The sequence below is a fragment of the Heteronotia binoei genome, chromosome 17, assembly GCF_032191835.1.
Source record: "Heteronotia binoei isolate CCM8104 ecotype False Entrance Well chromosome 17, APGP_CSIRO_Hbin_v1, whole genome shotgun sequence".
NCBI lineage: Eukaryota > Metazoa > Chordata > Lepidosauria > Squamata > Gekkonidae > Heteronotia > Heteronotia binoei.
The window spans coordinates 22,021,460-22,047,899 of NC_083239.1; the positions used below are offsets into that span (position 1 = coordinate 22,021,460).

Below are 26,440 nucleotides of genomic sequence, written 5' to 3' on the forward strand. Positions count from 1 at the left end.
CAACAACCCTGCTCTTCCACCAGTGAAACAAGTGCCAAAAAACAAAAACAAAAAACATGGGTGGCAAAAAGCTCCAAGAAGTGCTTGAAAGATTTCAAATTTTATTTATCCATCACATCTGTATCCCAGCTTTTCTCCAAAAAACTCAAGAGTGGCATAGACATCACTTTTCCTCAGAACAACCCTGCAAGGCAGGCTGAAATAAAGTAACTAGTCAAAGGCTACCCAGTGAGTTTCAGGACTGAGTGGAGATTTAATGTGTTCCTGCTGGCCAAGACCAGCCCTTTCTGGCTGTACCACATTCATTAAACACTGTTTTTAATCCACTAACATTTCTCAACAGCCTGAATTTGGTGGGGACAGGCAAGGGGATATTCGGTACCCAACTTATTTCTCCTCAGGCTTTAAGTAAAACATTTTTACAGATACCCTGATTAATCCTGTGTGTGGTCTCTCCAAGCTTCTACATCTGCAAAAACAATGGGGATCTCTCAACAGCAGAGGGAACAAGGAATCACCCACTTCGTCATGCACACCTTTCACCCTGCAGCCAACAGTTGGCTTCAAGCCAACCTCTTCTGAGGAAATGCTTCTGAATTCCCTCCCTTCTGCTACTGAGTTGCCCAAGATCAAAGTCGGCACACATCGTTGTGATTTTAAAAATCCAGAATATTCATCAAGAAAAGCCATCTTCTTTGGCCTGTCCTATATGAAACAAAGTACCTTGACCTGAGTATTTTGCATCTTGTGAACTTGAGGAGGGGGTTATATGAAACACAGAAACCGCATTCTGAGTCTCACCAGTACCCCTACAAGCCTCCTTTTTTTCAGACAGTTCCAGGACCAAGGCACTTTTCATGGGCCCCTTAACCTGGAAGAGGAGCCAAGGATTCTCTTGCACAGTCTCCGCCTTGGGAGAGTGTTCCATGCAAAGTGAGAATGGCCATGCAGTTGTAGGGCTGAAGGCCTGTGCTCAACCTCACCTCTCTCCACTCCACAGCTAGCCCTGCTGTCCCAAACAGCAGCTGATGAAATCTGAGACTTGCTCAGGCATCGCCCACAAGTCATCAAATGTTATCCATGCAACAGAACAACTAGAAAATGCCTCTCTTCGAAAAAAGTGAGTGTCAAAGCTAGAATGGGCATGAGAGAGGTGTGAATGGCACAGGAGCTCAGGTGAGGGAGGAACAACAGTCCACAAAGTGCAAAAACGCAAGCGGAAGGGAGGAAGCCTTTCCCTCCCAGCAGCCAAGCCAAATAAGACATGACACTGGCTATCTGAACACCTTTGGTTCCAGTTGTGGGAGGTGCTCCCTATTTTTCATCTCCCCAGAGAGACTTCGATCTCCAAGTATCCAAAGGCTATTCTGGCCCATTCTGCCCTTTGTGACTACTTGCTGTTCTGGGTCTGTTTTCCCAGTGCTGCACGCCTATGTTTCTGTGCCACCCCATAGGGGACATGGGCCGCAATCGTGCCCATCTCCTTTGCCCCCTCAACATGAAACATCTGGTCATCAAAGAAGATATGCGGGCAGATCTTCTTCAGTAGGGGGCCCTTGGGGGCACCTGCTAGAAAGAGGGCTTCATCTGTTTCAAGCCCCCAGCTCCGGAGAGTTTTTAGAGCTCGGGCCCCCGAACTGGCAGCACTACGGGCTGTGACAAGGTACGTGCGGATGGGACATTCTAGACGGAGGCCCTTGGAGTAGAACTTCTTCTGAAGCTTCCCAAGGGCTTCCAAGAAGCCTTTCAGAGGTCCCTGGGAAAGAAAAGTGAAGACGAACTGTGAGGCATGGAATATAAAGAGGCCTCTCTGAAGCTCACAAAACAAATCGGTGACTCAGACATTTGTGAATATATTTGGGATGAATGACCCCTCCCTAGATCAAGATGGTCTCTCCCTAGATCAAAACTCCTGCTACCTTCAAGGCTCAGCCCAGACTCTGCTTCCATCAACTCCATGTAATAAAAACTTCTGCTGCTAGAGCAGGGCCTTTGCAGCTGTGGCCCCAACCAAGATTGGCTTGCTAACCTCCAGATGGGTCCTGGGACTCTCCTGGCATTGCAACTGATCTCCAGATGACAGGTTTCAGTTCCCCGAATAAAATGACTGCTTTCATGGGTAGTCCCTATGGCATTATACCCTGTGGGTATCCCTCCCCTTCCCATATCCTGCCCTCCCCAGGCTCCACCCCCAAATCTCCTGGAATTTCCCACCAGGAGTTGGCAACCCTAACTGTGGAACAACCTCTCTTTCTTCCTTTATTTGCCATTTGGAAGGCCTATGAAAGTTTTCTTTTTTTTTAATCTGCTCCTTAGGGAGACGGTTTTGAGTCATGGCTATCGTTTGGCTTTGTCTTTTAAAAATTATGTTGTACTGTTTAATCCTTTTTCTTTGTCAGAAAAGCAGAAAATACTTTTATGAATGAATAGCAAGTTGTGGTTTGCATCCCAAGCAGGGGGGGCCAATTGCCTCCTTTGGTGCAGGGGTTCCTCTCAGAGTTGGCCAATCATAGCCCAGCTGGCAATGCCAGTCTCCTCCCACACCACTGATACCTGGGAGTGAACAGGGCCTCTGAGCAAAGCTGCCACCCTCCTCATTGTATTCTCCCAAAGGCAAAGAAACAGAGATTGCCCGTCCCTTGTGCTAAGCCAGAGGTATCCATGCTCACAAAAAAAGCGGCTCTCAACAGGCCCTCATGGTGGTGGCCCCTATTTTATTTTTACTTCTTTTACACCCTGCTTCCCCCCACCCCAAAGCCAACTCAAAGTGACTTACATTGTTCTCCTCTCCTCCATTTTTATCTTCATAACAACCCTGTGAGGTAGGCTAGGGTGAGAGTATATGATTGGCCCAAGACCTAAGCTTTCATGGCAGAGTGGGGATTCAGAACTGGGGTTCAAACTGGATCCTAGTCTGACTCTCTAACCACTTGACCACACCAGCCTGCATTCTCACCTGAGCCAGCGGTTTGTTCTCATGCTCTTTCTCATGTTCAAAGAACTTGTCGAGACCCTGAGCCTTCACTATCTGCTCAGATTCATCTGAAAAAAGGACAGCGTCCCCATCAAAAGCCACACGCAACTGGTCCTCAGAGATCTGCACATCTGTGTTCGGACTGAAGATAGTGGCGGCAGCAATCCCTTGTAAAAGAGAAAAGAGGGTTTTGTGGCATTCCATTGAATTCCTGCTACTCCTTCCAGGCTGTGCTGGCATTTCTCTTCTTCCATCTCCAACCCACCTCTTGTGTGCATATGAAATTCATTTTAAAGGCATACAAATACAAAACTAAAGGGGCTGGAGGCAAACTGACTGGCTGGAGGCAAACACCTCTTTAAGTTTTTGTTATTGCACCAGAGTAACTCAGCATCACCTTTTACTGGCAAGCTATATAATAACCCCAGAGGGGTGGTCAGGTAGGGCTGCCAACCTGCAGATGCAGCCTCTAAATCTCAGATAATTACCAGTGATCTCCAGACAACAGAGATCAGTTCCCCTGGAGGAAATGGCACCTTCAAAGGGTGAAGTCTATGGCATTTGTTCCCTCTAAACTGCAGAGTCTTATGAGCAAAAATTCTACTTTGTGAGCTACTGGTACTAAAGTTGTGAGCTACTGCCATTAAAGTTGCGAGCCACTGCATACATTAGCTTGCTTTGGGGCCATTTTTCCTGAGCTAAGACAAAAATGTGTGAGCTGGAGGCTAAAAATCTGTGAGCTAGCTCACACTAACTCAGCTTAGAGGGAACATTGGTTGCGACCACTCCCTTCCCCAAACCCTGCTCTTTCCAAGCTCTACACCCTGTTCTCTGTCAGTGAACACTTATGCAGGAATAAAATGTTGGTCTTTAAGGTGCCACAAGATGTCTCGTGATGCAGAGGAATCCTAACCTGGCTTGGCTGTTCTGAGCAACTGGAAAAGATCAAACCAGAACTTGTTTCCCAGCCTAATTCCACATAGAATGGAACACTGGGTGGCTAGTCCACCACATTCCAGCCCCTTGGTTGTTGTTTTGGGATTAACTGGTATAATTAGTCCAGTACCCACTAGTTAGCAGAGTGCTTTAAATAAAGCTACAAACGCAGCAGCATCTCTTCACCAGGTTACTCAGCTTACAAAGCTACACAGAGCCATGTTGCAAGTTTCAAAGATGAACACTTCTCTCTTTATTTGAGAAGTACACTTTTGGATAGAAAAGAGGAGAGATAGGATAGAGTACTAAATTACTAGCTAACGATGGAAGCAGATGACAAGAGGGCCATTTGCTTCATGGTTTCAATAGAAAGTACAAGCCTGTCACCACGGGGAGCCTGTGGGGCACTGTCCCCAACTTCCAAGTGGGAGGACAACTTCCAGGGGGCTCTCTGGGGTACAGCCTGCTTTTTTTTCTTTTGCCATGGCTGAGCTGGTGAAGTGGCATCAGTGGCAGCTGGAGCTGGGAGAGCTAAGCAGGGCACAGTGCACTGCAGCAGCAAAAGTAGCAGGCAGAGAGGAGGGAGGTAGAAGAATGAGAAGCAGAGAAAGCTACATGGAATGGGCCAGGGAGGGGGGACAGATGGAGCTGCTGGCTGCGAAGTGCTAGGGTGGGGGAGGTGGAAGGAAACCCCCCCTGTTTGCACGCATGGTGCAGTCCCTTCCTGACTCCAAAGCTTTAGGGCTGGCTGCCTCAGCTTGGCCACTTTCAGAGCCCCCAGTTTTTGACACTACTCTGGGAAGCTTCTGAAAAACAGCAAGCACTGCAGGGGATGGGAAAGGGTGCCCCCTGACTTTTAAAATTCTGGCTATGCCCCTGGGATAGCATGTCATTCCTCTTGGTGTGTGCAGGAAGAACAGGGAACTTTGTCTGAGAGAGTGAATGAAAGGAAGGAAGTTGTCCCTGAGAGCACAATCTACATTTCAAAGGGGACAGTGGCAGAAGAGTAAACACAGGAAGGAAATGTCAGTGTGCCTATCTAGCTATCTGTTCTCTCTTTCCACCCAGTCTGGAGGCTGAGGCAGAGAGTCCTTTGCTTCCAACAACCACATTGGTGAAACAGAAAGACCCATTCATCTAGTGAGGAAGTGTACCATTACAGTGAAATTGGTAACAATAGCTTCCACACATGGGCATAGGTACACAACTACCCAATGGTAGATTTCACAGCCTGTCTTTCTTATCCCTTGTTTTTTTCTCCCTTTCATCCAAAGGTCAACCAGCAGCAGACTCACCCTCTTCTATGGCTTCACTCACTTTCTCACAGTCAGATGACAGGTACAGGTTGGTGTGGTAGGCCTTCAGGTAGCCAATGGGGCTGTTTCCGCCTGTCATGCAGAACCGCTCAATGAACAGGTCTAGTAGGGAGAAGAGAGCCACTGTTATGCTTGTCACAGTATATTTCCTGATGCAGCACCAGCCCTTGGAGAACACATGGTCATTCCCACACCAACTGTGGGTCACAGCTAGAAAGTTGAGTTGTGGCAATTTCCTTTTAAAGGGCTTTCTCCAGCTATGTTTTGCATTCATGGCTTCCTCAGCATATCCAAATGTATCCCTCAAGGAAGTGCTTCTATAGCTTACAGGGGGAAATCCCAGCAACCAACCTCTCCATGTCACTGTACAGCATGAATTTTGTGTTTTGGGAGTGTGTGAATAGCAGCTGCAGACTGGCCCTTTAGCTACCTGGGAAAGTCCCTGGAGGTAGCCTGATGGGAGACCCTCAAGGAAGACCTTCAAGGAGACCCTCAAGGGTCATGGCTCCGAGGCAGGCAATAACAAACCACCTCTTAAATGCCTCTTGCCTTGAAAAGTCCACAGGATCACCATAAATCAGTTGAGGCATGAGAGAGAAAAATTATGACCCGCTTTAAGGATTGCTGACATACGGAGAGGCTCTTGGCTTGCAAACACTTCCCCCCTCCCCAATACCACCAGCATGCAGGGCTACCTGTGCACCTCCCAGGGTTGGTTGCACAGCCATAGAATCATAGAGTTGGAAGGGATCTCCAGGGTCATCTAGTCCAACACCCTGCACAATGCAGGAAATTCACAAGTACTTCCGTCTAAGTTCACAAGATCAGCATTGCTCTTAGATAACCATCTAGCCTCTGTTTAAAAGCCTTTAAGGAAGGAGAGCCCACCACTTCCCGAGGAAGCCTATTCCACTGAGGAACCACTCAAACTGTCAGGAAGTTCTTCCTAATGTCGAGCCAGAAACTCTTCTGATTTAATTTCAATCTGTTGGTCTTGGTCCTACCTTTTGAGGCCACATAAAACAATTCTGCACCATCTCTATATGACAGCCCTTCAAGTACTTGAAGATAGTGACACCTATAAGGGACAAAGAGATAGGCAGAAAAGAACCAGTCCACCCCAACTTATTCTGGTGCCACCAGAGGTTCTGCCTAGGGTTGCCAGCTCTGGGTTGGGAGATTTCAGTGTGCAGCCTGGGAAAGGCAGCGTTTTGCAAGGGGAGGGACCTCACTGGTATATAATGCCAGACTCTACTCTAAACAGCTGTTTTCTTCGAGAGCAGGGATGGCCAATGATAGCTCTCTAGATGTTTTTGCCTACAACTCCCATCAGCCCAGCCATTGGCCATGCTGGTTGGGGCTGATGGGAATTGTAGGCAAAAAACATCTGGAGAGCTACTGTTGGCCACCCCTGTCCTAGAGAATTGATCTCTGTTGTTCAGAGACCGGTTGTAATTCTGCAAGATTTCCAGGCCCCCCTGGAGCTTGGCAACCCTAGTTCCAGCAACTCACTGTAGTGGTTGATGGTATTGATCAGGCGAACTCCCACTTGGGCGTGGTGGTTGGTCACAAGGACGATGTCAAAGAGTTCCTCACTGTCTGGGTACAGCTCCCGCAGTTTGGTATTGACAGCTTCCAGAGCCTGCAAAACCAAAAATCCATTAGGTCACATGACCATCCCCTCAAGCTAAATAGCCCACTGGTGGGGAGCTGCTGAAGTGCTTGGGAGCAGCAAACAGCTGTCCTTTAGGACCCTCTTCAACCCCTTGTAGGTGTCGGGGGGAAATTAAGCCCCAAATGTGTTTATTTATGTTATTTCTGTCATAAGAACCTAAGAGAAGCCATGCTGAATCAGGCCAATGGCCCATCCAGTACAACACTCTGTGTCACACAGTGGCCAAAACCCAGGTGCCATTGGAAGGTCCACTAACAGGGCGAGAGCTCCAGAAGCCCTCCCACTGTTGCCCCCTAAGCACCGAGAATACAGAGCATCACTGCCCCAGACATAGTGTTCCATCTCTATGTGGTAGCTAATAGCCACTGACAGACCTCCATGTGATTATCCAATCCCCTTTTGAGGCTGTCTATGACTGTAGTCATCACCACTTCCTGCGGCAGTGAATTCCATACATTCTTTGGGTGAAGAAGTACTTCCTTTTATCTGTTCTAAGCTTACTGCTCAATTAATTTCATTGAGTGCCCACAAGAAAGAGATAAAAGTACTTCTTTCTCTGTCTTGCCTTTCTGCTTCTAAGAAGCCCTCAATGACTTGAACCAAAGCTGCTTTAAAGCAATTATGTCGATGGCGGAGGGAAGCCCTCCTCTATCTATAACAGACTCACTAGATTCACTGGTAGCTGCCTTAGAATCAAACCCTTGGGTCCATCAAGACCAGTATTTTCTACTCAGATTGGCAATGGCTCTCCAGGGTCTCAGACAGAGGTCTATCACATCACCTACCATCTGATCTTTTTAGCTGGAGATGTTGGAGATTGAACCTGGGTCCTTCTGCATGCCAAGCAAATGCTCTACCACCAAGCCATGGCCCCTCTCCATGCCTTGTCTGATTATGCAGTTAACATGTGCTAGTGCTCTCCTGCATCTTAGAAGTGCTCTTATATATGGGGTCTCCTTTGACTGGACATGACTCTCAAGCAAAGGAAGATATTTCTCCAAACCTAACCACAGTCCATTTTCTCTGGAGGCAAGTTAACAAGGGGGATGGACCTGGGATCTCCAGCACTCAAAGCAGGAGGCTCTACCGCTGAGCCATGGCCCCATCCAGTTTAAAAGCTGAGCCCACACTTCTTCCAACCTGATATCTCGAACCCAGATAATGTCAAATGGAAAAAAGAGCAACCAGCAATGGAACGGACCTTGACGAAAGGAAAAGCTGCTCCAGGCAAGAAGGGCTCGTTCTCATGATCCAGCTGGTATTTGACATAAGCCTCCACACCTTGCTCACTGTAGATCTTCTGCTCCTCTTCCATACGGAATAAGGCTCGGGACGACACAGCAATCGTGATGGCATTTTGTGGCTTTGGCTTGGGAAAGAGGAAAAGAAAGCAGTTGCCTATGCTGTAAAAAATAATCTGTTGATGACTATTTGCTGAGATAGCTGAATTGAACCTCCATGTACAGAGGCAGTATAGCTTTGAATACCAGGTGCTCAGAACAAGCAATAGAATAGCCTTCCCTTCATGCCATTCTTTTTAGCTTCCAAATGCTGGCTGGTTTCAGGTGGAAATAGGTTTGGTCCCATCAGAAAGGCAACTTTTACAATATAAGGTTTGGGGGCAAAAATGAATGATGTACACATTCATTCATTCAGCATGCTGGGTGGGTGTGTCCCCCCTTCCCCTTCAATCAGCGGTAGACAGAGTCTAAAAGTACTGGTTGCCAGGAGATATAGGGGGCCCACCCACAACTATAAGGCTATCATTTAATTTGTATAGGAAATAAATAAAATTTTAAAAAAATACATAAGTGGGGAAAAGGTACAATTAAAACTTTTGCAAAATAAATGTATATATATTTAGCAATTACAGTGTGCATATATTGTACATATTACTGGCAGTTTACAGTAGATACTAAATGTAAATACAAATTGCATTTTCTCCAGGGGAGCTGATCTCTGCCAGCTGGAGATCAGTTGTAAAAGAGGGAGATCCCCAGGCCCCACCTGAAGGCTGGCAACCCTAATTGCAATGTAAATTTTACCTGCATTACAGTAATAATATTGGGACTTCTAATATATGTTCAAGCTACTAAAAGATCATTTAACATATTGTCTAATATTTAAGGGGGCCCACTTCATAAGGGGCCTACAGGGCCCTCTTGCCATTGGGCAAGCTGACACCCTGGCCAGTCTGCAACTGCCTTCAATCCATTGGTTCCTTCTGGCCAATTTATGAATAATGACTCTGCAAAAGTGCAGTCCTCCCCCTGGCACATTACCAAGCCAAATCCATTGGAGGAAGGGGGCAACATCTGGGCACTGTCTGTGGCAAAAGACTTGCCCAGCCCCTTGGGGGTGGCAATCAGTGTCAGGCTCTGTTCATCTATGATATTAATCAATGCTGTTACTAATCATATTCAATGCTGCATAGAAATGCCTACTAACATAGAAGCCAGGGTAGCAAGGAGGGAGGGGGGAAGAGTGGAAAACAGCTTCCCAGGAATATCAAAGGTTGCCAAGGTCTCTTTGAAGTAGACAGTATGTGCCAGATTCTCACCTCCTCTCCGGAGGCCCCAAGCACGTTGCCTCCGGGAAATGTAACCACCAACTGAAGAGATGGGGGGGTGGGGAAGCGTTGGGAAAAGTCACATGCAAAGCAACCTTTTGTTTTGGGAATTAGGGGGTAGAAACAATTGCTTTGATGTAGAAGGTTAAATGCCAATAATAATCTCCATCAGTTCCAATACCTGCCATGCTGAAGTAACTCTGAAGTATCCAATAAATGCAACTTTGTTTCAAAATACCAAGTCTGCTTACTTGTGAGCTTCAATGAACCTATGCCTGACAATCAGAGCCTTGGATTCCATTCTGAAAGCAACCCTCCCACCCAGGACAACACCCAGACCTTGAACAACTGAAAGCCTTGCCTGTGTTGTAGGGTTGCCAGCTCTGGGCTGGAAAATTCCTGGAGATATGGGGGTGGAGCCTGAGAAGTAAGGGGAGGGACCTGTGGGGTATAATGCATAGAATCCACACTTCAAAGCAGCCATTTCCTCCAGGGGAACTGATGTTTGTCATCTGGAGATGCAGTTGAATTCCAAGAGATCTCCTGACCCCACTGGGAGCTTGGCACCAGTCAAGACTGGGCTCTTGTTCAAAGTGGCTCTGCCTCTCAGCTTGCCTGCCCCCCTTCTCTGCCTGCTGCTTTGCTGCTTCCTCTGTTCAGCCCCTTTGGTTGGACTTCCCAACCGAGCCCCTGGCTTGAATGCCAGGCTTCCTGGATTTACCCTTGAATGAAACTATCCCAGCCGTTCCCGCTTCTTCCAATCCCAGGCCTGCACTTATGGCTCTTGGCTACCTAATGCTATCCCCCCCCCCCCCGCCACACACTATCCAGTCCTAGACCAGCACTTCCTTCTCTTGGCTACCTAATGCCACCCCACACACATACACTATTCTGACCTGGGCCACCACATACTTCTCTTGGCTATCTAATGCCACTGTGACACTAGACCAGGGGTGGGGAACAGTGGCTCTTCAGATGTTTTTTGCCTACAACTCCCATCAGCCCCAGCCATTAGCCATGCTGGCTGGGGCTGATGGGAGTTGTAGGTAAGAAATACATCTGGAGAGCCACTGTTCCCTATTCCTGCACCAGACCCATCATTGTCTTCCCAGCCTTTACAGATGGGATGACAGCTGCATTTCTGGGGGAAAGTTACAATGAGGGAGAAGGTCGTGTGTCTCTGCACCAACTCAAAGAACCCTGGTTGGTCATAGAGTTGCACACATCCACAAGCTGCCTCCCCAAACCTCCTGCCCTCTGGAAAAGGTCTTGATGCAGCCCCCCCCTTTCCTTGCTGCTCCAACTCCCAAAGGGCAGGCTCCTGTTAGAGGCTTAGTTCTCCCACACCAGCTGTGAGCCCGGCTTCTGCCTCCTCGCTTCTAGTTCTAGAGTTTTTGTCACTGATGGTCACTTACTGAGGTTATGGAATTGGTGTTAAGATTACCAATCTCCAGATGAAACCTGAAGATCTTCTGGAATTACAATGGCTCTCCAGACTACAGAGAACAGTCCCCCCTGGATAAAACAGCAGCTTTGGAGGGTGGACTCTATGGTGTTACACCCCCACTGAACAGCCCAACCCCCTCTGCGCCAGGCTGCACTGCCAACATCTCAAAGACTTTCTCAAGCCTGAGTTGGCAACCCTGGATTTTATGGCTGTGTAGCTGTATAAGCTGTTTTGACTACTACGAGTGGAAAAAACAGAGCATAAATACTTTAAGTACATCTTGACAACATTCTATTCAATGCTGAGTTAGTTTCCATTAGAAAAATCCATGTCTGTTGTAGAGCTGACAGGATCCTCTCCAAGTTTAAGAAAATCCACATGGCTAAACCTGAACTGCTTTGACCAAACCTGAACTCCTTGCAGGATTCCAGCCCCTCTGCCTACACACTTTGGGCTGTTTATATTGTAATCGGATGCATCTGTCCAAAAGAGCCTTGCAGCACCTGGATTGATAGATACATTGTCTACACAGAGTCCTGGAAACTTGGCTATTGTGGTTTGTGATTTTTATAATATTGTGACAGAAGTGATTAGATTAATTTACACTGTTGACGTTAAGATACCGTATTGCCTTATGTAGTATATATAAATTGTATGTTTTGTATTGTCTTTCAGTGAACTTCGTTTCCTCTGCATACACCAGCATACACAAACACACCCAGCGAGGTGCCAGCTGCCATCAGATGGAAAGCCACAGCCCAATGTTACCAGCCTCTAGGTGGGGCCTGGAATTTTCTAGAATGACAACTTGTCTCCAGACAACACTAGGGTTGCCAAGTCCAATTTAAGAAATATCTGGGGACTTTGGGGGTGGAGCCAGGAGAATTTGGGGGTGGAGCCAGGAGACATTAGGGGTGGAGCCAAGTCAAGGCTGTGACAAGTATAATTGAACTCCAAAGAAAGTTCTGGCCATCAGATTTAAAGGGACGGCACACCTTTTCAATGCCTTCCTTTCTTCCATAGGAAATAATGAATGGGGCAGCTTCTTTTGGGGCTCATAGAACTGGACCCCCTGGTCCAATCGTTTTGAAACTTGGGGGATATTTTGGGGAGAGGCATTAGATGCTGTATGGAAAATTTGGTGCCTCTACCCCCAAACACAACCCCCCCAGAGCCCCAGATACCTGTGGATCAATTATCCATTATTTTCTATGGGAATAAATCTCCATAGGGAATAATAGAGTTCCCAGCAAACATTTCCCTCCCCTCCCCTCACTTTCTGATGACCCTGAAGCGGAGGGGAGGGCCTCTAAACTGGGGGATCCCCTGCCCCCACCTGGGGATTGGTAACCCTAGACAACACAGATCAGCTCCCCTGGAATAAAGGGCTGCTTTGAAGGGTGGACTTTCTTGCATCATACCCCACTGAGGAGGAGGTCCTTCCCCTCCTCAGGCTCAACCCCTCTAAATCTCCAGAACTTCCCCAACCGAGAGCTGGCAACCCTATCACAGCCACACCTCCAGTCTTCTTTTCCACTGCAAAGAAAGCTTATCCATCATTGGAGATGGTCAATTATAAACCAGTTAGGGGGCTCCCAGCTTGCCATAATTTCCCAAGTTAACTACATCAGAGCCAGGAGTAAATTATTAGCTAAAATATTATTTTAATAGCTCTTAAGAGGGCACAGGCCAGTTTAGCTCCCTGACAGCAATGACAAATAACTCAGACCTGCTTTATGTGCATATGGCTTCCTGAGACAACACTAGGCCCAGGCTCTGCTTTTTTGATCTATGAAGCCCCTTCCTTGGCTGACCTCAGAGATGAGAGGCTGGGGTGGTGGCCCACAGGGGCACCCAATATAATTTCCTGGGAATAATAGGGCAGTGGTACTTATTATTTACATCCTTTGTACCCTGCCTTTCAGCACAATGGAGACCAACAGGGGCTTACTTTGTCGCCTCTCCTCCAATTTTACTCCCCAGTATTGTGTGTTTTGCTCTTGACCTTTACCCAGAGTCCACTTGTGGGATAAGGGGGCTATGACAGTCATCCAGTGATCTTCCATGGAAGATTAGGGATTTGAACTGGGATCTTCCAGGTTATAGTCCAACACTCTAACCACTGCATCAGTTTTCTTTCTGGAAGGGCTTCTTTCCCCCACCTAATTTCATTCCCATGCTAAGAAAACCAGAACTAGGACCAGAACCAATGGGTTGAAATTAAATCAAAAGAGTTTCTGGCTTAACACTAGGAAGAACTTCCTGACAGAGCAATTCCTCAGTGGAACAGGCTTCCTCGGGAGGTGGTGGGCTCTCCTTCCTTGGAGGTTTTTAAACAGAGGTTAGATGGCCATCTGACAGCAATGAAGATCCTGTGAATTTAGGAGGAGGTGTTTGTGAGTTTCCTGCATTGTGCAGGGGATTGGACTAGATGACCCTGGAGGTCCCTTCCTATTCTATGATTCTCTAATTCTATAAAACGCTGTCAGGGTAAAGTTGCCAACTCCAGGTTAAGAAGCTCCTAGAAATTTTGGGGTGGAGCCTGGGGAGAGAGTGGAGTTTGGGGAAGGGGAGGGATCTTTTCAGGGAATGCCATAGAATCCACCCTCCAAAGCTGCAGTTTTATCTGAAGGAATTTATTTCTGTTGTCTGGAGATCGTGTGTAATTCTGGGAGATCTCCACCCACCACCTGGAGGTTGGCAACTGTAACGTACTGGAACAGGAGACGTTGGTAGGGCAACATGCTTTATTGGAGGCACGTTACAAGAGAGAGAACACGCCTGGACCAAGTTTTCCGGGTGGTTTCCCACCGTGTGACCGGGGCGCTTGGTGGCTCGGGGCGTGACTCTTGACATATGCTGCACCTCCGCACCCAGTTCTCGATCTCCTCGTCCATCCCCGGCCACCAGACGTAGCTCCTGGCTAGAGCCTTCATCCTGACTATACCGGGGTGGGTCTCGTGGAGTGACTCTAGGACTCGCTTTTGCAGTGGGGGGGGGGGAACCACCACCCTGCTTCCCCATAGGATGCACCCTTTGTGTGCTGCTAGCTCCTCTCTTCTCATTTTGTAGGGCTTAAATTCTTCCCCCATGTTCCCATCTGGCCACCCCCTCACCACCCAGTCGAGAACCCTTGCTAGTGTTTTGTTCTTCCCTGTAGCCCTGGCGACCTCCGCGGCGTGGAGGGGCTGCTCCGGGAGGGATTCGACCAACATGACCAGGTGTGCGGGGGCTGGGTCAGGTTCGATGACTGGGAGAGGCAATCGGCTGAGCACTTCCGCAAGGCCCATGGCTTTGCTGGCTCGGTGGACCAGTGTGTACGTGTATGAGTTGAGGAATTGGTTCCACCTCAACACACGCTGTGAAAGTATTTGGGGGGTTTGTCGGTCCGGGGCCAGCAGACCTAAGAGCGGCTTGTGGTCCGTGGCTATTGTGAACCTCCGCCCATACAGATAATCGTGGAACTTCCGGACCCCCGCCACGATCGCCAGAGCCTCCTTGTCTATCTGCGCGCAATTGCACTTGGCTGTTGTTAGAGTGTGGGAATAGTATGCAACCGGTACCTCCCTCCCGTCCGGGAGTTGGTGCCCCAGGACTGCCCCCACCATATAAGGCGACGCATCGCAAGCTAGGATGACGGGGAGGCCCTCGTCAAAATGGTGGAGCACCGCGTTGGACACCAGGATGTCCTTGATCGCCTGAAACGCGGCAGCTTGTTGTTTGCCCCAAACCCAAGGAGTTTTTTTGTCCAGCAGCCGGTGTAGGGGTTCTGCTAGGGCTGCCTTGTGGGGTAGGAATGAGTGGTAAAAATTAAGCACCCCCAAGAAGCTTTGTAGCTCCACTTTGCAGGTGGGGGCCGGGGCTTGCACGATGGCTCGGGTCTTTTCTTCCGTTGGGTGGATGCTGGCTGCGTCTACGGCGAAACCCAGGAATTCCACCCGTGGGACCCCCAGCAAGCATTTTTCCCTTTTGACTTTGAGCCCCACTGCCTGGAATCGGCGGAGCACCTCTCTCAGGCAGTTGGCGAATTCTTCGGGGTCCGGGGCAGCGACTAAAACGTCGTCGAAGAACGGTTGGACTCCGGGGATCCCTTTAAGGAGAGCGTCCATTATGCTTTGGAAAATCCCCGGAGCCACGCTAACCCCGAACTGTAGTCTCCGCACTCTGAAGGCCCTCCTGTGGGTTACAATGGTTTGGACCTCCGCCGTTTTAGTGTCTACCGGGAGCTGTTGGTAGGCCTGTGCCAGATCCAGCTTCCCAAAGATCTTAGACCCCGCTAGGGCAGCCAGGACGTGGCTCACCACCGGCACTGGGTAGGGGTTGTCCTGCAGTGCCTTATTTATTGTGCACTTGTAGTCGGCACAGATCTGCACCTCCCCGTTTGGTTTGAGCGGAGTGACTATGGGAGTCTCCCAGGTGGCGTAGTCCACCGGTTCCAGGACCCCTTGGGCAGTGAGGAGGTCTAGTTCGGCCTCTATTTTAGGTTTCAAGGCGAACGGGACCCACCTCGCCTTGAGCCTGATCGGCCTGACTGTCAGGTCAAGTGGTAGGGAGATGGCTGGCCCCTTGTAGCTGCCCAGGGAGCCGTCAAATACGTCAGGGAACTCTTGGCAAATCTCCCCGAACCCCCTGGGTGTTAGGGTTTGTCCCACCCCCTCCAAGCGGATCCCCAGGGGCTTGAACCACGCCAGTCCAAGCAGGGTGGTAAGCTGGCGCTTTACCACCAGGATGTCCAGCGGGCCGTAGAAGGACCCCCGCTCGACTTGCACCCAGGCCCACCCCACGATTTGCACCGGGTTCTTCTGAAAGTCCCGGAGTATGAAGTCCGCCGGCCTTAGTTGAAGCCGTTGGCAGGGGCACAGTTTCCTCAGGGTTTCCTCTGCTATGATAGAAATGGAGGAGCCTGAGTCCACCTCCATTTGGCAGGGGTTCCCTTCGATGAGGACCGCCATTTTAATCTTGTCGGGGGTTGCGAGGGGCAAGTTCAGTACCTGTAGGGTTGTGGAGGCTGTGGAGTGGAACTCCGCCGACTCGTGATTCGTGGTCGGCCTCCTGCGGTTGGGCTTGGCACGGCAAGCCCTTGCAATGTGGCCGGTCTTTCCGCAGCTCCGGCAGTCCCAGGTCCGGTACTGGCAGTCCCTCCTGTCGTGGGGGTCGCCGCAGCTGGCGCATTTGGTGGCCAGAGGTCTCTCCGTCGCTGGGCGACATTCGGTCGCTCGGTGTCACAACTCGAGCCTCGGGTAGGCAACGGCTGCTGGCGTCCCGGCAGTCAGCCAGAACTCTTGCAGCCGGCTGAGGTTTTCAGGGAGCAGCACAGGCGTTATCTTAAACAGTCCAATTAGTCAAAACCATAAATCAGTCCGAGCCGAGGGATGAGACAGAGAGCGTAAACACAGGAATGCCGAGGGTCGGGTACCCAGAGGGAGCAAAGCTGAATGAAGTCAAATTACCAAAGCAAGTCCACAGAGCAGAGTCACAGTCCAGAGTTCCGAGGTCCATGGTCCAAGGTCCAAGCCGGGTCAGAAATATGCGGGTTCTCACAGGAGTCAAGAGGGTGCAGAGCGTCCCAGGAGGATCGTTCGTTGCCAGCACAGTTTGCCAAAGGGCCAGGATTGCAGATATACTGTGCTGGCTTGTTAACCCATTAGTATGCCGGGCTTAGATCTCTTCTCCCCCGCATGCGTGCTTCACTCCTTCTGTTTCTAATCTCCTGCCGTCTCCTTTCACGGAGCCGGCTAACAGGTGGTGGAGATTCAGGAGGGGATGAGCTGGGGCCCGGCGTGGCCTGATCAGTTCCAGGTGGCTCCTGCTGCCGGCTTGCCTCCTCAGGACTTACGTCCAGGGCTGTTAAAGGCGCCTGCTCTGAGCTAGCAGGTGCTGAGTCAGGGGCAGGCATGACACTCGGGATCGTTGCGGTGTGCGGTTGGTTGCCCCTGCCCCTGCTGGGCGGCGCAGCTGGAACGCTTCTTCCTCGTCTTGCCGGTCAGGATCCATCTCCTCGTGGTGGACCGCCTTGGGGAAGGTCCTCGAGGTCCTCTCGAACGCCACAGCTTCGCTGAAGGCGCTCTGGAGGGTGAGCTCTTCCTTTGCGAAGAGCCTCTGTTGGAGCCTCTCGTCGCGGAGGCCCCACGTGAACCGGTCGGTGAGGGTCTCTTCCAGGTTCGGGAAGCTGCGATCGGCGGCCGATTCTCCGGTGGCTTGGTCCCTCCTGTGGAAGAGGAACCGGCGAGCCACCCGGGAAGGTTGGGGCAAGAAGTGGCCCGTGAGGAGCCTGACGACCTCCTCGTAGGACTTCTCCGTGAGCCTGGCGGGGGCCGAGAGACCCTTGGCGATCTCGAATGTGGCGGCCCCGCAGACGCTCAGGAGAACGTCCCTCTTCATGCTGTCCTCGGTTATGCGATTCGCCCTCAGGTAGCAATCAACCCGCTCCGAGTAGGACTCCCATCCTTCGGGATTCGCTGGGTTGAATGCTTTGATGTGACCGGTGTTCCCGCTCTGGCTGGCCATTGTGGCGGTAGCGGCGGTCGTGGCGATCGGTTGCCCGTAGGTCTCCTATGTAGCCCGGTTGTTGGCAGGGCTAGCATCCCATCCTCGTCGCCACTGTAACGTACTGGAACAGGAGATGTTGGTAGGGCAACATGCTTTATTGGAGGCACGTTACAAGAGAGAGAACACGCGGGCCGGGCCCCGCTTATATACAATATCCTGGAACAACCTCCCTGGCTGGCCAGCCCAATCCTGGCCAGTTAAACTTCCCGCCACAGCCTGTGATGGGCGGGGTGTTTCGCGCCCTGTGCGGAGTCGCCTGGGGGCAGCCCAGTCGCCTCTGCACATGGCCGCATTTGCTTGGTCTATCGTCCTTGCGTTATATCGTAATGGCATCCTAGTGATACACTACAGCAACCATATGTCAGGCATCCCTTAAAGGCACAGTATCCCAGCCTGACTGTGGAGTACCAGGCTTGCCCATGGGGGAAGAAGTACAGCAGAGGCAGGGTGCTCCAATAAATTTGCCACCACAGGTTTGATATAAGTGAGGGATGGACAATGAGGTCAATTTCCTTCCTTTTTTGGAAAGCTTTCCTTGCTAAGGGACAGTAGAGGGGAATGAATAAATGGATGGTTTATTACAGTCCAGGAGGGGAATGGAGGTTACAGGAGAAATATTTCTGCAGCAGGGGGGGGGGGGGCAATTTAGTGGCAGCTTCTGAGCAGAGTAGATTGCATTTCAGTACAATCTGTCCCTTTCACACTACGGCAGGCAAATAGCATTGCCAAAAGCTGTTGCACCCCTTGAAAAATGGAAATTTGCCAGGAGAGAGAGAGCAACAGACAGCACAGGACTAGTGTTCAGCAACCAAATGCGGGCACTGCATGCAAGAAGGGCTCTATTGTCCAGTGATGCCCACCGTGAGAGATGGTGCCAAGGGTGGCATAGGGCAGGAGGAAGTGGGACCCATAGGAGGGGAAGCAGGGTCACCTTAAGGCAGAGTGTAACAAGGAACAAGCTGGACATGTTAGCTTGGATGAATGTTGTTACTTGTTAAAATAACATTTTAATTAGAAATAAGCATCCCCCCAACTGCTGTGATGCTATGGACAGCCCCCCCAACAGCTGCAATTCAGAAAAGGAAAAGCTTTGGGGAAATCGTTCCAGTCCAACCCTGAGTAAAGATAAACACAAGACAGTTTTGCCAGGGGGTGTCAAGGAGTTCTGCCATTTCCAGCTTAATAAATTCAAAGTGAAGCAATTTTTCCAGCTAAAGTCCCTTCAAGATGTTGCCAGCATCAGCTTGCTCTGAAACAGAGGGGCATGGTGTGTAGGAGAGAAACATCACATGGTGGTGCCATTTCCAGCCTGAGAAATTCCTGGAGATTTGGGGGTGGAGTTAGAGGAGGGAGTTCAGCAGGAGTGTGATGCTCAAAGGTCTGTCCTCCAAAGCTGCCATTTTCCGCAGGGGAGCTGATCTCAGTAGATCTCAAGCTGTAATTCTGGGAGAACTGCAGGCCTCACCTAGATGTTAGCAACCCCAGGACGGGGTGAGAGGCAGAGGGGGCTAGGCCCCTAAGGAGAGCTGGACAGGGGCTTATTAGTGCATGGTAAATGGCTGTATTTTTTTGTGTGTGTTTTGGGGGGGGGGGTGGTTAGCTGACTCCTGCCCAAAGCTTCCTGCATCCCCATCACTGGAATGGAACTTACATCTGCTATACAAAATTAGTGGTCGATGTTGCAAGAACATTGTAAGACATTTTCCACAATGCATTATGGAGCCGGTTCCCATGACAAAGCAGATGTCTATAGCAATATGTCTTCCCAAGATGAGCAATCTTGACTGGAAGACAGTGGAGCATGTAGGGTTGCTAATTGTCCTGGAGAAACATGTCCTGCTTCTTTGATATAGGCTTTGTGTGTGGGAATGAGCAGCTGAAATCTTTCCATGGCATGGATGTCAACAATCATATCACCTGATAAGTCTCAATGAAAGGGACAGGGCATTTTTCTCCAGGCAGTTGGCAGCCCTAGGAGCAGGACAGGCATAGAGGTGTCCTTGAGAGGACCCACAGCAGGGTTTCCTCCTGAAGAGCAAGACCACCACCCTCCTACACTGCTTTTGACAGGCCAAGGGTGATTTGGGCCTACCCAAGAACAAGTGCTGTGGCTTGGGATGCCAGCCTCTAGGTGGCACTTTGGGATCCCCCAGAATTACAGCTCATCTCAAAACTACAGGCATCAGTTTCCTTGGAGAAAATGGAGACTTTGGAGGGTGGACTCTATGGCACTCTACTCCCTTGAGGTCCCTGTCCTCCCCAGGCTCCATCCCCAGATCTCTAGGAGTTTCCAACCTGGATCTTCCAGCCCTAACAATCCCCCATTCCCCAAAGGACTTCCATTACACCATTGCCAGATGCACAAATTTTTTTTCAGGGCTGAGCCAAGAGATAATTTCTTCTATAGGTTAGAAGCAGAACTCAGAGGGGGCTTTGATATTGCGGCTCCCCCTCTCAAATGGTCTGTGGGACACGTTTTCTTTCTTTCCTTTTTAATTTTTTTTTTTTTTGGTATTTTTTGGTCTATCTGTGCACACACACCTGGATGTCATGGCTACCTCTGGTGAGTGACCCCTACTGGGGGCTTGGAGGATATTCAGGGAGGTAGCTAAATAATTTATTTATTTTATTTATTTATTCTATGACTTATATCCCGCCCTTCCCATAAAATGGCTCAGGGCGGCTCACAACAAATGATAAAACAATAAACAGAGTGCAAAGTTATTACATTTAAAAAAGTCGAAGCGTTTAAAACCTAAAAACCTTAAAATCTTAACATTAAAACTATACAGTATATTTCACTGAAGTCTGATAAGCTACATTTATCTAGTCAGGCGTAGGCTAACCGGAAGAGGCTTGTCTTACAGGCCCTGCGGAACTGAGTAAGATCCCGCAGGGCCCTCACCTCTTCCGGCAGCTGGTTCCACCATGTGGGGGCCATTGTAGAAAAGGCCCTGTCTCTGGTTGTCTTGAGACGGACTTCTTTGGGCCCGGGGATGGTGAGAAGGTTTTGCATCCCAGACCTCAGTACTCTCTGGGGAACGTGTGGGGAGAGACGGTCCTTCAGGTAGGCAGGTCCCAGGCCATGTAGGGCTTTAAAGGTAATGACCAGCACCTTGTACCGGACTCGGTATATTATTGGAAGCCAGTGCAAAGCCTGCCCCTGCCTCCCAACCTCTGGTATCTGAAGGAGGTCACCCATCTAAGTACTTTCCCAGAGCCAACCTGCTTAGCTTCTGAGATCTGACAAGATCAGACTTTTAAAAAGTTGCTTGAGCTTAAAAAGAGCAATAAGACCCCCTTATGACTTTTCCCCTTACATAAACTTGCATACAGTGTTTAAACAATCTTTGGAAAACATGTCAGTTTGAAAGGTGGGTCAAAAAGGTGGGGCAACTCAGTCGGTGATGGCAGCTGAGGCAGGCATGCCTATCAGTTGCAGCAACAAGATGGAGGGGAAAGAAACCCACCCACATTAGTTGTGTACAGTACATGAATCTACTGAGGGTTGAATTGGGAGGCCAAAGATCTGTACCTGGCAACTCCTGGGCTGCTTTAAATATCAGGAAAGGTGAAAGGGGGGCTTGCCCATTCTTTCCATTAAATTTCCCCAATCTAAATTGCTCAAGCTGTATTTTGTTGTGGTGGTGGTGGAAAGAGTCGTCGTATCGCCGTTGACTTATGATGCCTTCTCGTGGAGTTTTGGGGGCAGGAGAGGAACAGAGGTGGTTTGCCATTGCCTGCCTCTGTGTGGTGACCCTGGACTTCCTTGCTCTCCCATCCAAGTACTAATCAGGGCCAACCCTCTTTAGCTTCCAAGATGTGTTGAGATCAGGCTAGCTTAGGTCATCCACACCAGGGCACATTTTGTTGTACAAGAGGGAAAAGACAGGTGCAATTTCCCCTCCAGAAGTATTTCCAACTTGCTCAGTCCTGTTGATTGAGGACACAGCACTGGGAAAGAAAGGTTCAACTTCTTCCCCAATGTCGATTCGCCAACCAAAACACATTCAGGAGAGATGCTAATGGTGGATCTTCCTTGCCATTGGTTCTGGCACACGTTCCCTTCTTTTAGGCCTGTTGAACTCAGGCTTGAGACCTGCAGCCAGTCCCTGAAACTGGGATGGAAAGTTGAAGATTCATATACAGAAATCAAAAATTTCAGCAAAGTCAAGTTGCTTTGTATATTGAGAACTCAGTCATCACAGAGCAAGGTAGGATGACCAGTGATGGATAAGGAGGGAAAAGAGAGAGTGATTATCTTTAAGTGCTTCTGCCTTGGAGGAGGGGGGTGCTTGTTTCAGTGAGGCTGGGGCAGATCTTGGTCGATTGTCCACTGTGAGATGGTACGCCAAGGGGACAGAACCTCTTAGCTCTAACACCCAAACCTGTAGCTGTTCCAAGATGTTTAGTCCTCAAGGTGGAAAAGCCACAGAGTGATTTGGGGATACCAGCCCAGTTCACTGGTGTCCAAATTCCTATGCCCAAAGCAGCTGCCTCATTTTGCCATCTAGTAGGGCCTGTCTCAGATGTCTACCTGGGAACAGTAGCTAACCCTAGCCCTATTGCTAGACTACCTGGGAACAAGTTAACCCTAGCCCTACTACTAGACTTTACCTGAGAACAATAGTTAACCCTAGCCCTACTGCTAGACTCTTCCTGAGAACAATAGTTAACCCTAGCCCTACTGCTAGACGACCTGGGAACAATAGTTAACCCTAGCCCTACTGCTAGACTCTACCTGGGAACAATAGTTAACCCTAGCCCTTCTGCTAGACTACCTGGAAAAATAGTTAATCATAGCCCTACTGCTAAACTACCTGGGAACAATAGGTAACCCTAGCCCTACTGCTAGACTCTACCTAGGAACAATAGTTAACCATAGCCCTACTGCTAGACTCTACCTAGGAACAATAGTTAACCATAGCCCTACTGCTAGACTCTACCTGGGAACAATAGGTAACCATAGCCCTACTGCTAGACTACCTGGGAACAATAGTTAACCCTAGCCCTACTGCTAGACTCTACCTAGGAAAAATAGTTAACCCTAGCCCTACTGCTAGACTCTACCTGGGAACAATAGTTAACCCTAGCCCTTCTGCTAGACTACCTGGGACCAATAGTTAACCATAGCCCTACTGCTAAACTACCTGGGAACAATAGGTAACCCTAGCCCTACTGCTAGACTCTACCTAGGAACAATAGTTAACCCTAGCCCTTCTGCTAGACTACCTGGGAACAATAGTTAACCATAGCCCTACTGCTAGACTACCTGGGAACAATAGTTAACCCTAGCCCTACTGCTAGACTCTACCTAGGAAAAATAGTTAACCCTAGCCCTACTGCTAGACTCTACCTGGGAACAATAATTAACCCTAGCCCTTCTGCTAGACTACCTGGGACCAATAGTTAACCATAGCCCTACTGCTAAACTACCTGGGAACAATAGGTAACCCTAGCCCTACTGCTAGACTCTACCTAGGAACAATAGTTAACCCTAGCCCTTCTGCTAGACTACCTGGGAACAATAGTTAACCATAGCCCTACTGCTAAACTACCTGGGAACAATAGTTAACCATAGCCCTACTGCTAGACTACCTGGGAACAATAGTTAACCCTAGCCCTACTGCTAGACTCTACCTAGGAAAAATAGTTAACCCTAGCCCTACTGCTAGACTCTACCTGGGAACAATAGTTAACCCTAGCCCTTCTGCTAGACTACCTGGGACCAATAGTTAACCATAGCCCTACTGCTAAACTACCTGGGACCAATAGTTAACCATAGCCCTACTGCTAAACTACCTGGGAACAATAGTTAACCCTAGCCCTTCTGCTAGACTACCTGGGACCAATAGTTAACCATAGCCCTACTGCTAAACTACCTGGGAACAATAGGTAACCCTAGCCCTACTGCTAGACTCTACCTAGGAACAATAGTTAACCCTAGCCCTTCTGCTAGACTACCTGGGAACAATAGTTAACCATAGCCCTACTGCTAAACTACCTGGGAACAATAGGTAACCCTAGCCCTACTGCTAGACTCTACCTAGGAACAATAGTTAACCATAGCCCTACTGCTAGACTCTACCTGGGAACAATAGGTAACCATAGCCCTACTGCTAGACTACCTGGGAACAATAGTTAACCCTAGCCCTACTGCTAGACTCTACCTAGGAACAATAGTTAACCATAGCCCTACTGCTAGACTCTACCTGGGAACAATAGGTAACCATAGCCCTACTGCTAGACTCTACCTAGGAAAAATAGTTAACCCTAGCCCTACTGCTAGACTCTACCTGGGAACAATAGTTAACCCTAGCCCTACTGCTAGACTACCTGGGAACAATAGTTAACCCTAGCCCTACTGCTAGACAACCTGGGAACAATAGTTAACCCTAGCCCTACTGCTAGACTCTACCTAGGAAAAATAGTTAACCCTAGCCCTACTGCTAGACTACCTGGGAACAATAGTTAACCCTAGCCCTACTGCTAGACTCTACCTGGGAACAATAGTTAACCCTAGCCCTACTGCTAGACTACCTGGGAACAATAGTTAACCCTAGCCCTACTGCTAGACTCTACCTAGGAAAAATAGTTAACCCTAGCCCTACTGCTAGACTCTACCTGGGAACAATAGTTAACCATAGCCCTACTGCTAGACTACCTGGGAACAATAGGTAACCCTAGCCCTACTGCTAGACTCTACCTGGGAACAATAGTTAACCATAACCCTACTGCTAGACCACGTGGGAACAATAGGTAACCCTAGCCCTACTGCTAGACTCTACCTGGGAACAATAGGTAACCATAGCCCTACTGCTAGACTCTACCTGGGAACAATAGCTAACCCTAGCCCTACTGCTAGACTTTGCCAATGGGATTATGAAGCGCCTTCACCTTAACAAAGTAATTAAAGAGTCCCAGCAACCTGGATAGACCAGTTTATTTTAGGCTCATCAGAACTTGGGAGCTAACCAGGATTGGCCACATTCTTGGATGGGAGATCACCAAGGAAGATCAGGGTTGCTATGAATAGGTAGACAATGGCAAACGACATCTCTTGCCTGAAATGCCCTGGCGATGAGTCCACATGAGTTGGTTGCCTCTCAGCAACATGTTCTTCAGCATGAGCTGGTAAGTGCTGAATTGTAGCCTGGGGCCACAGGCCATCTTCTCTGTACCCAGACGACTGCATTACTTACAAGCAACAGGGACCTTCCTATTGGGCACAACATCTGGAACACACAGCTAAGCCAGTAAGTCTCATTTTTTATGCTGTGTCCTCTCCACCCCACCTCGCTTTATTTCAGTGTGTATCCAGAATGACTCTATCTTGCAGGTAAGGGCAGCTGCTGCTGGAAGCATACCACTGTCTGCTGAATGCCAGCTATCTGACAGATATCATTCATCCCAAAATGGATCTGTGAACCATACAAAAAACATACAACTCCCCCCCCCCCAACATCGGCCAACCTAGTCCAGTACTGAGTGGCAGCCACTTTCCAAAATATGAGGCAGAGAAATCTTTCCCAGCCCCCCAAACCCAAGATCCTTAAATCAGAGAGTGAGTCTACATGCAAAGCACAGGTTCTACCACTCTGCTCACCCTCCATCACACCTGCACAGGTAACTAGGCAGGGAAACTCAACAAGTCACTTAGCTCAGGATTTCTACTCCAAAGTTTAATTTCCTTTTTGCAGGCCTCCTCTTCTCTTTTATGCAAACACATCACAATGCAAACCAGACAGCCACCCCCCTTTCCTTGGTCAACATGCATCCTACCACCAGTGCCTATCCTATTCCCAGAAAAGAAAGAGGGGGAAAAATCTCTCTTACCGATTTGGGTTTCTTTTGCGGGGAGAGGTTGGCATAAAAGGCTTTGGTATCTTCCCAAGTCACTGGTTTTGGCTGTCCTCCAGTGCTGGTTGCTTTGCTGACAGTGTCCCCTTTCTCTTCCGGGTGCCCAAGTCCTGCTGGGTCCATCTTCCTGGCTCCTTGCCCTTCCCGAGGAGCAAGATGGCACTAGCAAACAGAGTATATTTCTCCTTCCAGTTTAGCAGGCAGAGCGAGTGGGGATGGTGCCCAGGATTAAAACGCCGGTATCCTTGAGATGCAGCTCGGCTCTAGAGAGAATGAAATCAGGCAGGCAGCGGAGGAGGGGAGGGTAGCAGCGGCAGGTTTGTGTGTGTGTGTGTGTGACTCACTTCTCTAGCCAGAACAAAATGCTTGATATGGGATCCCATGAAGCTCCAGGGCAGGCTCAAATGCCAAAGCTGCCAGCCAGCCAAGCTAGCTTAACCTCCTCAGGGCTGGATCTGCTGCCTCAGGCAAGCTGCTGTTCTCCAGGGGAGTGATTTGGTTCAGATCAACATGACAGGGAATGGGGCAAATCACTGCACCAGAGGAGCTAGCTGGGCCCACCCTCCTGGGAAGGACTGCTTTCTTAAGCTGGAAGTTCAGCAACAGAGGTGGGCAATTCAGTGGTTACAGTTTGTTTACAACAGGCTGTGGGAATCCCACAAGCAGTGCACAGAAACTATAGACCAAGCCTGCCACCCAGCAACTGGTACTCAAGAACCCCAGAGTGGTTGTAATCAATAGGCAACAGGGGCAGCTGCCCTAGGACCCATGTTTTTTTTGTGGGGGGGATGACTATCCACAGCTGCACCTCTCAAAAGGGGGAAGGAAAAGAGCAGTCTTGGATGGGGGCAGCTGGCTTTTGGTGGCTCCTCTCAACTTTCTAGGGTTGCCAGCTCCGTATTGGGAAGTACCTGGAACATTGGGGTGGAGCCTGAGGAAGGTGAGGTCTGGGGACAGGAGGGATTTCAATGGAGTATAATGCCACAGACTTCATCTTCCAAAGCAGCCATTTTTTCCAGGTGAACTGAGCTCTTTCACCTGGAGATTGGTTGTAATAGTGGGAGATCTCCAACCAACACCTGGAGGCTGGCAACCCTACCTCACACAGGCTGAG

The 26,440-nt window shown here is 49.4% G+C and overlaps 1 protein-coding gene across 1 annotated transcript; it reads right to left on the reverse strand.

Moving 5' to 3' along the window:
- Positions 1-91: 91 nt before the first annotated feature.
- NT5C1A (5'-nucleotidase, cytosolic IA) lies at positions 92-25,786 on the reverse strand. The gene is made up of 6 exons (XM_060258378.1): positions 25,303-25,786; positions 8,103-8,270; positions 6,739-6,868; positions 5,206-5,328; positions 2,957-3,141; positions 92-1,756 (listed from the first exon to the last, which is right to left on the reverse strand). The coding sequence occupies exons 1-6, from the start codon at positions 25,447-25,449 to the stop codon at positions 1,391-1,393; spliced, it is 1,119 nt and encodes a 372-aa protein (XP_060114361.1). The 5' UTR covers positions 25,450-25,786; the 3' UTR covers positions 92-1,390.
- Positions 25,787-26,440: the final 654 nt, after the last annotated feature.